The sequence below is a fragment of the Macaca mulatta genome, chromosome 1, assembly GCF_049350105.2.
Source record: "Macaca mulatta isolate MMU2019108-1 chromosome 1, T2T-MMU8v2.0, whole genome shotgun sequence".
Taxonomy (NCBI): Eukaryota; Metazoa; Chordata; class Mammalia; order Primates; family Cercopithecidae; genus Macaca; species Macaca mulatta.
In genome coordinates, this window is record NC_133406.1 from 186,722,115 (window position 1) to 186,734,226 (window position 12,112).

At 45.0% G+C, this 12,112-nt stretch overlaps 1 protein-coding gene across 13 annotated transcripts in view; it reads left to right on the plus strand.

The window, feature by feature from the left end:
- Positions 1 to 3,629: 3,629 nt before the first annotated feature.
- Positions 3,630 to 12,112, plus strand: part of YIPF1 (Yip1 domain family member 1) — a 40,218-nt gene continuing 31,735 nt past the window's right edge. For 4 of the 13 annotated variants that reach the window (XR_001445298.3, XR_013401808.1, XR_013401807.1 and 1 more), the window contains exons 1-4: positions 3,630 to 3,719; positions 3,971 to 4,191; positions 4,457 to 4,536; positions 10,530 to 10,693. Coding sequence is in view for 4 of the 13 variants with exons in the window: in XM_015140058.3 (XP_014995544.3) it covers positions 4,506 to 4,536; positions 10,530 to 10,693 (195 nt within the window). In the remaining 9 variants the exon portion in view is untranslated. Of the gene's footprint in view, positions 3,720 to 3,970; positions 4,192 to 4,456; positions 4,537 to 10,527; positions 10,694 to 12,112 lie in introns of those variants that run through there. The other 9 variants (XR_001445304.3, XM_077956443.1, XR_001445302.3 and 6 more) reach the window with 6 other exon arrangements.

Below are 12,112 nucleotides of genomic sequence, written 5' to 3' on the forward strand. Positions count from 1 at the left end.
TGAGGAAGTGATTTCTATGCTGAAACCAGAAAGACGGCAAGCAGTCAGCTGACCAAAGTGGGGCTAGTGTACTGGTGGAAGGAAGCACGTGGCCAAAGGCCCAGAAGCCAGAGATAGCATGGCTCATTGGAGAAACTGAAAGAAGAATCATAGAGCTCAGAGTTGGAAAGTGTTTTAAAACACAACCAAGACTTTGTTTTGTTTTGTTTTGTTTTTAATAATTGAGAGGGGGTTTCCTTGTTCTGTCACCAGGCTGGAGGGCAGTGGTGTGATCATAGCTCACTGCAGCCTCAAACTACTGGGCTCAAGCCATCCTCTCACCTCAGCAAGGGTAGTTAGGACTACAGGTGTGCCACCCAAACCCAGCAAATTTTGTGACTATTATAGTGTCTCCTTATGTTGTCCAGGCTGGTCTTAAACTCCTGACCTCAAACAATACTTCCTTGGCCTCTCAAAATGCTGGGATTATGCGAATAAGCCACCATGCCCAGCCCCCAACTTCTTAAAGTAATCAGGGCCGATTTTCCCTACCATGTGCCACATTTATTTATTTATGAGACAGAGTCTCGCTCTGTTGTCCAGGCTGGAGTGTAGTGGCACAATCTCGGTTCACTGCAACCTCTGCCTCCCAGGTTCAAGCAATTCTCCTGCTTCAGCCTCCTGAGTAGCTGGGATTACAAGCGTGTGCCACCACACCCAGCTAATTTTTGTGTTTTCGGTAGAGATGGGTTTCGCCATGTTGGCCAGCTGGTCTCGAATTCCTGACCTCAGGTGATCCGCCCACCTTGGCCTCTGAAAGTGCTGGGATTACAGGCGTGAGCCACCGTGCCACTCTTTTCTTTACCTGCTGGTGCAGTGGTATGAGAAGCCAAAAATGCTTAAGTGGCAGTTACAGCTTCCAATTCAGCGGAACTGTAACTGGAGTGGAAGTGTTCTCTCTCTTCCTTCCCTACTTCCCTGGGACCAGGATCTCCAACCAAGCAGAACTTGTGAGGCAGGAGGCACACATTCTATGTGTGTAGGTTTCACTGAAAGTGCTAGTAAGAAGTGCTACCCCTTGGTTTGCAAATCTATAGGTATTTAGAACAAAGTACCATTATAAATAATTGATAAACCATTGGTTTAGTGTATGTACTCCGTGCTGGAAGACAATGCCTCAATCTCCTGAGTGTTTTCCCCAACCTGGAGCCCTAACTGTGCCTTTAACAAGCCATTCCACCATCCTATTAGGCCACCTACTGTTGGATGACTGAGTCACATGGTAAGACCAGTGGGTAAGACCCATGGTTTTGTGTCACTATTGCATGTTCTTTACAATTAAATTGGTCCCTTAGTCCAAAGCAATGTTGTGCAGGTAATCATCACAGGATCTCTAAGCAAGAGGACTTTGCTTTCCTCTAACAAGGGGGAAGGGACTACTTCTGCCACCACCACCTTTCTCTTGAAAGATTCAAGAGAAACTGGAAACGAGGGATGGTCAAGTCTTAGGCTTTCCCACCCAAATATCCTCATCCCAGTTCTCAGGTTCCCATTCATTTTCTGACAATGCCCCAGCTTTGATGGAGGAGACCTACAGAGGCTGTGCATTCAGTCTTCGTTGAAACTTTGCCACCCTTACAATTAGATCTTGGGCCTGATTTTCAGTCCAGTCTTTCTCAAGGCTATAGAAGAATAAGAATCTTCAAAACTTCCATAGAGGCTCTCTAGCTTTCACAAAGTGCCTCAAGTTGACAGTTGGCTGTTCTAACTCTGCCATTTTATTTTCAAAGTTTCCAATGGAGTTAAGAAAACCCAGTTAATTCCATAGTCCTTATAATTACCATTGTCCTCTTAATGTTCCAGTGCCACAGCCACTAGCTAACTTAGCACCTTATCTTCTACTTGCACCTTATCCCAATCAACTGTAGACAGACACCTTAGTAATTGTGATGCCATTCTATTCTAAGTGTTATCATACCACCACCACCACCCTCCTTCCCTCTGCCCTTAACACCAGCAATATATTTGTTGTTGCCATGTGACTGGTGAGCCGTTCAGTTGCAAAATGCCAACCTAAGGTTTTATTTTCTGGGGCCACTTTTGGTACCAACATGCCTTCATATTGGTTCCTCATATGAGTAGTTTATTGGCAAGTATGAATCCAAGGACCAGGAGTGAAGGACAGGGATTATAAATCAGGGAAGGAAGGAGACCTATTGTGAATATGCATTATCAAATGCGTCACTTCCAAAGGCATTTGGTTGCTTAATCCTGCTAGGTAGTTTGAAAGCTATATGAAAAGGCGCCTGAGGGGAAAAACAGGAAAAGCATATATTCATCAATTGTTGACCCCATTGGTCAGAGATTTGCCTCGTGAGAGATTAACAACTCTCTACCTCTACACTTCTGGGATGCACCTGTCTGGGTGCTGAGTAGTTCCAGCAAGGTCCCATGACCTCATAGCATCAAGAAACAAGCCTTGAAGCAGAAGGTGAGAAGCCTGAGGCATAGACTGGAGGCAAAACTCAGTCAGGTTATATCTGCTGACGCTGGAATAAGATGAGTGGCGGTGAAATAAGCAGCAGGCCAGGCCAAGATGATCTGAAATGGGACATAAGAGGTGGCTGATATACTAGCACAGCTGAATTCATGAACTGAGATTCATTCCTGGTACATATTCAACCAAAAGTGCCCTGCGCATGCTCTAAACCTCAGCTTTCTCTTTGTAAAATGAGGATCACCCTAAGATAGCAGGATTATTCTGATAATTAGAGATCCTGCATGTACAAAGCCTGATCATGATAATCTTGAGGAAAAAAAATACACTATATATGGCTACTATTAGACGTAAAGTCAGGCCGGGCGCGGTGGCTCAAGCCTGTAATCCCAGCACTTTGGGAGGCCGAGACGGGCGGATCATGAGGTCAGGAGATCGAGACCATCCTGGCTAACAAGGTGAAACCCCATCTCTACTAAAAATACAAAAAATTAGCCGGGCGTGGTGGCAGGCGCCTGTAGTCCCAGCTACTCGGGAGGCTGAGGCAGGAGAATGGCGTGAACCCGGGAGCTGGAGCTTGCAGTGAGCTGAGATCCGGCCACTGCACTCCAGCCTGAGCCACAGAGCCAGACTCGGTCTCAAACAAACAAACAAACAAACAAAAAAAAGACGTAAAGTCTTTCCGATTGCTCGCTTACTTGGGGTGTTCATATGAACAGACATCACGCTTTCGATCACTCATTCAGAATGTAATTGACTCATGCAACTTCTCACTGGTGAAATTTTTATGGCCAAAAGAAACTGAGGGACTGGTAACGCAGGTGACTTATTTTTTTTCTTTCACAGTCGTCTTCCATTACCCGATTTTATATTTCCATAGCAAAAGAGGTATAAACACACAGTAAGAAAACCCTAAACTCGAGAATTTTCTGCGTTCCCTGGAGCAAGGCCAGCCAAAGTAGTCACACTCAGCGACCCCACCACTCCGCCCTCGCCTGTCTCTTTAAGAACTCGAGACTCACCCTCGGGAGAAGGGAGAGAGGGAGCGGGCTCTGAGCGCCGCAGCACGCAGGTGTCTCTGGGAGCTGCTGCCTCTTTAAGGAGGCGGGGCTCTTCCCGGAGGAGGCGGGGAAGTTCCACCCCCCGGATCTCCGGCTTCCGGCAACTGGGCTGGACCGAAACCGGCGCGGAGCAACTGAGCCCCGAGGTTTCCCGGGACCCGGGGGACGCCTAGCCCCGCGAGGTGAGGCGGCCGGGTTTGCGGGACCAGTACGGGGCTAAGGGGGCTCAGGATCTCCTGCTCGCCGGGGCCGCCGTAGCCCAGCTTCTCTCCCTGAAACACTGCCTCTGCTTCGCGGTGTCCCGGGCTGCAGGGTCCCCGACACCCCATTGCCTACTAATTGCCTGACTCCGCGCTAGGCACCTTACACGCACTGTCCCATTTAATGACCCCCGCACTGTGTGACTAGGTACCATTATGCACCCATTTTACAGATGAGGAAACTGAGGCCGCGGGGAGCGCGCACACAGCAGAGAAGCAGCAGAATCGGGAATCAAACCCAGCTCTGTCTGACCCCAGAGCCTGTGCCCTTAACCACTGGCTAGGCTGAACTGCCTTTGTTCTTCACTGTCCCCATCATCTCTTTCAAACCTCAGCCTCATCCTTTCTCATCGTTACATCTCTAGGCTGCACCTGGTCTCTAAACATTTACACAGTGAGTTGAGATTCATTCCTGGTACATACACAACCAAATAAGGTTGAATTGGAACCTTTGGACCCCCGGGGTTAGTTTCTTTGTAACAATTTTAATATTTAATAATACCTGACGCTTAGTGGTTATCTTTATATAAACCTATTAAACCCCACTGAAAAGGGAGGCAAGGTAAAGTGATAACATTTCTAATACTGAAATAAGATTTGTTTGCAGATACTTTATACTGTTATCCTATTACGTTTACCTGTTTTTTTTTTTCTTTTAGACCCCTGCAAATTTTCTTCCTCACAACTGGGAGAAGATTCACTGGCCGAATGGCAGCAGTAGATGACTTGCAATTTGAAGGTATATCAGTTGGGTGCCCACCTTTACATTCATGATTACTATTTCCACAGTTACAGCAAGTACTTTCATTGCTATACTGCCTCACACATTGAAGGATATTATTTCAAACATCTTTGGGGCTGTTGGCCACATCCAGGTATTTTCCGTTTGTCCACACCAGCTGTTTTTGTTTTTTTGCCAGATAATCCTTCAGATTGGTAACAAGTATCATAAATTTAGTACAGTGATTACAGAAAATGTTTATACAGTTCCTGCTTTAGTTCAGAAAACATTTATTGAGCACTTACTTTGTGCTTAGAACCGTACTAGATACTGGAGATAAAAAGATGAAGAAGTTTATCCACTGGTGGAGTAGATAAAAATGTAAAAAGATCATTAGGATGAAATGTGATCAGATCATTCCCTCATTGAATCAGTAAATATCTCCTGATTGTGACCAGGAATCGGGCAATTGTTCTAGTTATCAGAGATAGAAGAGTGAACAAAGTAGTCAGTTTCCTTCTTTGTGAAGCTCTCAGTCTAGTGAGGGGGACATTTATTTATTAAATGATCATTTAAATATATACCTACAAACTATGAAAGTGCTAGAGGAAAAGTTCAAGGAGATATTAGAACTCATAACCCAGAGCCTGACTTAGGCTGGGTATTGATGAACACTCTGTTTGTTTGTTTGTTTTGACGGAGTCTCGCTCTGTCACCCAGGTTGGAGTGCAGTGGCGTGATCTCGGCTCCCTGCAACCTCTGCCTCCCGGGTTCAAATGATTCTTCTGCCTCAGCCTTCTGAGTAGCTGGGACTACAGGTGCCCGCCACCACACCCGGCTAATTTTTGTATTTTTAGTAGAGACAGGGCTTCACCATATTGCCCAGGCTGGTCTCGAACTCCTGACTTTGTGATCCACCTGCCTTGGCCTCCCAAAGTGCTGGGATTACAGGCGTGAGCCACCACACCTGGCCCACTTACTTGTTTTATTAACACCTTACCTAACACTTACTATATGTCAGGCACTGTTCTAAATGCTTTACAGATAACTCAATCCTTATATCAACTTTATGAAATAGTTACTTTATTCCCGTTTTATTAATGAGGAGACTGAGGCACAGAAAAATAATTTGCCTAATAGTCACACAGTTAGTAAGGGATAAAATCAGGATTTGAACCCATCCAGTCTGGTGTCACAGCTTATGCTGTCTCTGTTATCTAAGGAAGAGATACATGGTTTCAAAATAAATCTATTTCATTTGCAAGTACTAGAAATCCACCTCAATTTGAAAATACTGTCAACTCTGTCTTCAAAATTAATCTAGCATCTGACCACCTCCACCACTACTCTCACCATGCTGAAGGTCACTGTCACCTTTTGTCTGAATTATAGCCCTTACCTTCCTTCTGGTCTTTCTGCTTCCTCCCTTACCCCTCTACAGTCTGTACTTTGCAGCCAGAGTAGTCCTTCTAAAACTCAACCAGATCATGTCATTCTTTCAGAACCTTCCAGTAGCTCCCATCTCACTAGAAGAAAAAGCCAGGCAGTGTGCAGTGGCTCACACCTGTAATCCCAGCACTTTGGAAGGCTGAGGAGGGCAGATCACCTGAGGTCAGGAGTTCAAGACCAGCCTGGCCAACATGGTGAAACCCTGTCTTTACTAAAAATACAGAAATTAGCTGGGCTTGGTGGTGCACACCTGTAGTCCCAACTACTCTGGAGGCGGAGGCAGGAGAATTGCCCAAACCCAGAGGTTGCAGTGAACCGAGATTGCACCACTGCGCTCCAGCCTGGGTGACAGAGCGAGACTCCATCTCAAACACAAACAAACAAACAAACAAAACCCGAAAAAGCCAGAGCCTTTACTGTGGCTTAGGAGGCCCCTACAGGATGCAGCCTCCATGCCTCTTATTTCATCTCCTACTGCTCTCATCCTTTCTCTCTCTGCCCAAACCGCATGGGCTGTCGTAGTTCTTCCTATGCACCAAGTACATTCACAGCTTGGGACATTTGTGCCATCTTTCTGTGTGGGACATTCTCCCTTCAGATAGCCTTATGACTTGCTCCCTTGCTCTGTTCGAATCTCTTCTCATTAGAGAGGCCCTCCTCAGCCATCCTGTCAGGAGTGCAGTGCAAGAAAGTTCAAGCATAGCCATTGGCCCTTGCAAAAGTCCCTGTGGAGTGAGGAAGTTTAATTTTTTTCCTGAAGGATTGGGAGAACGCCTGTGTTCAGATCACGGATGGTGGGGGAAGCTGACACAAGGTGATGCTTAGGAGGAGGCAGGTGACAAATCACCTAGGGCTTTATCAACTGTGTTACGGACTTGGGTCTTTAGAAAAGCACACGGGATGCTGGGGGTGGGGTGGGAGGGGTGGGTCATGGAAGGCTTCTCTGGTGGGGAACGGTAGTGTTGGATGAAAAAGTGGAGGTCAGAAGCCTTCAGGTGAGAGACATTGTTTCAGGAAAGGAGCAGAGGCCAAAACTAGCTTAGGATATGCCAGGATGTAAAAGCAGAGAATGTTGGTGGCAGAAATAAGACACATACCAGTTTTATGCTCAAGGAGCTGAGATGGACAAGAATAACCAACACAGAGTGGACTGTGAAGAGTTGTCACGTTAGGGGTGCACGCAACCCACACTCCAGTCAAACTATGCCGTCACTGTCCCTCCATCGTGGGGCACACTTTCCATCTTCTGGGTCTTGCTCATGCCCTTCCCTTTGCATGGGATGCCATCCCCAGCGCCTCTGGCCATCCTTCTCATCCGGTATCGTCTCCAAGAAACCTTTCCTGATCCCAACAACTAGAGGAGTTACTGTCCTCCTTGGAGCCTTTTTACCCTTTATATTTGTAAAGTGGTACTGTCTGTTCCTCCTTTTGGCATTCCTTTCCCCTGGTAAACTACTGCTTTTGAAAAATTTTTTAATTTTCGTGGGTACGTAGTAGGTGTATATACTTACAGGGTGCACTCATGTATTTTGATACAGGCATGTAATGTGTAGTAATCACATCAGGGTAAACAGGGTGTCCATCACTTCAAGCATTTATCCTTTGTATTACGAACAATCCAATTATACTCTTCTTCTTCTTTTTTTTTTTTTTTTTTTTTTTTGAGACCGAGTCTTGCTCTGTCACCCAGGCTGGAGTGCAGTGACACGATCTTGGCTCATTGCATCCTTCACCTCCCAGTTTAAGTGATTCTCATGCCTCAACCTCCTGAGTAGCTGGGATTACAGGTGCCCACCACCATGCCTGGCTAATTTTTATGTTTTTAGTAGAGATGGGGTTTTACCATGTTGGCCAGGCTGATCTCGAACTCCTGACCTCAAGTGATCTGCTCGCCTCAGCCTCCCAAAGTGCTGGGATTATAGGCATGAGCCACTGCATCTAGCCCAGCTATACTTTTCTGTTTTTCTTTCTTTCTTTCTCTCTCTCTCCTTCTCTCTCTCTTTCTTTCTTTCGGCAGAGTCTCACTCTGTTGCCAGGCTGGAGTGCAGTGGCGTGATCTCGGCTCACTGCAACCTCGGTTTCCTAGGTTCAAGCGATTCTCCTGCCTCAGCCTCCCAAGTAGCTGGGACTACAGGTGTGCGCCACCATGCCCAGCTTCAGTTATACTTTTCTGGTTATTTTAACTACTGCTTTTTGATTGTGAGACTTAAGTATATCCTCATTGGTCTAATTCCCTCCAGCAAAGTTGTGACTGTCTTTTTAAATGTCATTGCCCTGTACAATCAATAAGGGGTACCTGTAATGATAGTTACTATTTCATCATCCTCAAAATCTCTTTGTGGGGTAGGTATTATCTATGTTTTATAATTGAAGAAGTAGAGACTCAGAGCCATAGAGTAATTTGCTCAAGGTCATGGAGCTACTGAGTATTAAGAGTCTTACCTTGAACAAAGGACCATCTCACTCCAGAACCTCATGTTGCTTAAACTACCCAAACATTGCCAATTGAGGCTTCAGTAATTGTTACATATTAGCTACCCAGTTAATTTCAGTCAGAGAAGTTCAGAGAACTTTAGTGTTCTCCATAAAATTGCTCATATAGTTGAGAGGCAATAAGAGTGAACTCAGTTGTCCTACTACCAGGACTGGTGCCCTGCTTGTAGTGTTATAATGGTGCCCTGCTGGCACTCTTCCTTTGGCCTTCAAAGGTTCAGAGCTGCCCTGAATTTTATTCAAGAGCAGCTGAAATAAAGTATGTTAGGATATTCAGAGACAGGAAGTCTCAATCACTGCTGGTGGACATAAATAGGGAAGGTTCTTTTGGAAAGCAGTTTAGTAACGTGGTTCAGGAGCCTTGAAAATGGTTTGCACCCTGTTGACCTAGTGATCATACTGATAGGTGTTCATCTTAAGGCTGCCCCCCAAAAAGCTTTTTCTACACAGACACTCCTTTTGTATTTGTAATAAAGTCTTCATTGATGGAATATTATGCAGTCACATAAGTGATCATTTTAAAAGACTGTTATAATATGAAAAATCATTTTTTTGTATAATCCCGAATTATACATAGTCTTGACAAAGCAGGATGCAAAATTAATTATAGTATCATATTCTAGATCAGTACTTGGCACATTGGGGGCATGCAGTAAATATCTGTTGAATAAATGAATGATCATCAGTGGCATGAATCTCACTATGTGAAGAAAAGGAAATATACTGAAATGTTAATAGTGTTTGCCTTTATATGGTGGAACTAAGAGTGTTTTTTTGTTTTTTGGGTTTTTTTTTTTTTTTTTTTTGAGACAAAGTCTTACTCTGTTGCCCAGGCTGGAGTACAGTGGCATGATCACGGCTCTCTGAAGCCTCTACCTCTGGGGCTCGAGCAGTCCTCTTGCCTTGGCCTCCCAAAGTGCTGGGATTACAGACATGAGCCACCATGCCTGGCCTAAGAGTGATTTTTATCCTGTGATTTCTATTTTCTTTTTTCCTTTTTTTTTTTTGAGACATAGTATCTCTCTGTCACACAGGCCAGAGTGCAGTGGTGCGATCTCGGCTCACTGCAACCTTTGCCTCCCGGGTTCAAGTGATTCTCCTATCTCAGCTTCCAGAGTAGCTGGGATTACAAGGCATACGCCACCACAGCCGGCTAATTTTTGTATTTTTAGTAGAGACGGCATTTCATCATGTTGGCCAGGCTGGTCTTGAACTCCTGACCTCAGATGATCTGCCTGCCTCAACCTCCCAAAGTGCTGGGATTACAGGCATGAGTCACTGTGCCCGGCTGATTCCACTTTCATTTTTTTTTTTTTTTGAGACGGAGTCTCGCTCTGTCACCCAGGCTGGAGTGCAGTGGCCGGATCTCAGCTCACTGCAAGCTCCGCCTCCCGGGTTCACGCCATTCTCCGGCCTCAGCCTCCCGAGTAGCTGGGACTACAGGCGCCCACCACCTCGCCCGGCTAGTTTTTTTTGTATTTCTTAATAGAGACGGGGTTTCACCGTGTTAGCCAGGATGGTCTCGATCTCCTGACCTCGTGATCCGCCCGTCTCGGCCTCCCAAAGTGCTGGGATTACAGGCTTGAGCCACCGCGCCCGGCCCCACTTTCATTTTTGTTCCCATATTTTCTGTAGTGATTATGTAGACTTACTGGAAAAAATAACTTTCATTAATATTTTTTGGACTTGAATCAAGAGAAGTTTAGGACTTAGGTTATATTCCTAATTCTCCCAAAAGTATTCAAAATAAATGTTACTCTACCCATGATACAGATGAAAACACTGAGGTTTAGAGAAGTTTAGTTGCTTACTTAGGCTTGTTTATTTAGTAAGTGGCTAGCTGAGCCAGGACCAAAATCTAGGTCTGACTCCAAATTCTGTTGTCTTCATAGTCATTTTTCTGTCAGATTGATCTGATGAGATTTTTTTTTTTTTCAAAGCTTTTGCCTTTTGTATCAGGTAGGGTCTATAGCAAAGCTGAGGTTGTGACAGCTTGTCTTTAAATTGAAAATATAGCATTTCTAGTGTGGGTAAGGTTTCTGAGGTCCTTGTGCTCTAATTTATTTCAGAATTTGGCAATGCAGCCACTTCTCTGGCAGCAAACCCAGATGCCACCACAGTAAACATTGAGGATCCTGGTGAAACCCCAAAACATCAGCCAGGACCCCCAAGAGGCTCAGGAAGAGAAGAAGATGATGAGTTACTGGGAAATGATGACTCTGACAAAACTGAGGTTTGAACTTGTCTTTGAGATCTTTTTTGAACAATTTTTAAAACTTGTTTATGTGCTTATTCACTGTCTACTGTGTGCCAGGTATAGTGTCAGGCAGTGACAGCTCAGAGATAAATGACACATGGCCTCTTCCTTGGTGGGGGAAACAAGCAAGCAGACTGTTATTATTTGTAAGTACACTGGTGGAAGGGAATACTGGGGTAGTGAGCAGAGAGCCTAGCTTATGGAATGCAGGACTCCCATGCTCAGTATTTTCTAATATTGGAGTAGGAAAGAACCTTCATGGCCCCCTGTCTTAGCGTCTCTCCCAAGATATTCCTGGCTGTGTAGGAAGGATAACACTTGGAGCCAGGCGTGGTGGCTCACGCCTATAATCCCAGCATTTTGGGAGGCTGAGGCAGGCAAATCACTTGAGCCCAGGAGTTGGAGACCAGCCTGGGCAACATGGTGAAACTCCTCCTCTACAAAAAATACAAAATATTAGCCAAGCATGGTGGTACACACCTGTAGTCCCAGCTACTCGGGAAGCTAAGGTGGGAGGATTGCTTGAGCTTGGGAAGTGGAGGTTTCAGTGAGCTGAGATTGCACCACTACATTCTAGCCTGGGCAACAGAGTGAGACCCTGCCTCTGGAAAAAAGAAAGATTGAAAACCCTTGCTTGAATACCTCCAGGAATGGGCTGCTGTTTACCACCATGTAAGGCAGTTGCTGCCATTGTCGACTTTAATTGTGAAAATGTTTTTCTTAATTTTTTTTTCTTCAACTTTTAAGTTCAGGGGTCATGTGCAGGAGGTACAGGTTTGTTACATAGGTAAACATGTGCCACAGTGGTTTGCTGCACAGATGACCCCATCACCTAGGTATTAAGCCTAGCATCCATTAGCTGTTCTTCCTGATGCTCTCCCTCCCTTGTGTCCGTGTATTCTCACCATTCAGCTCCCACTTATAAGTGAGAAGATGTGGTGTTTGGTTTTCTGTTCCTGTGTTAGTTTGCTAAGGATAATGGCTTCTAACTCCATCCATGTCTCTGCAAAGGACATTATCTCATTCCTTTTTATGGCTGCATAGTATTCCATGGTTGTATCTATATACACACACACACACACACACACATATATATCATATTTTCTTTATCCAGTCTATCATTGATGGCCTTTTAGGTTGATTCCGTATCTTTGCTATTGTAAATAGTGCTGCAGTGAGTGTATATGTGCATGTATCTTTATAATGGAATGATTTATATTCCTTTGGGTATATACCCAGTAATGGGATTGCTGGGTCAAATAATATTTCTGCCTCTAGGTCTTTGAGGAATTGCCGCACTGTCTTCCACAATGGTTGAACTAATTTACACTCTGACCAACAGTGTAAAAGCATTCCCTTTTCTCTGCAACTTCATCAGCATCTGTTGTTTCTTGA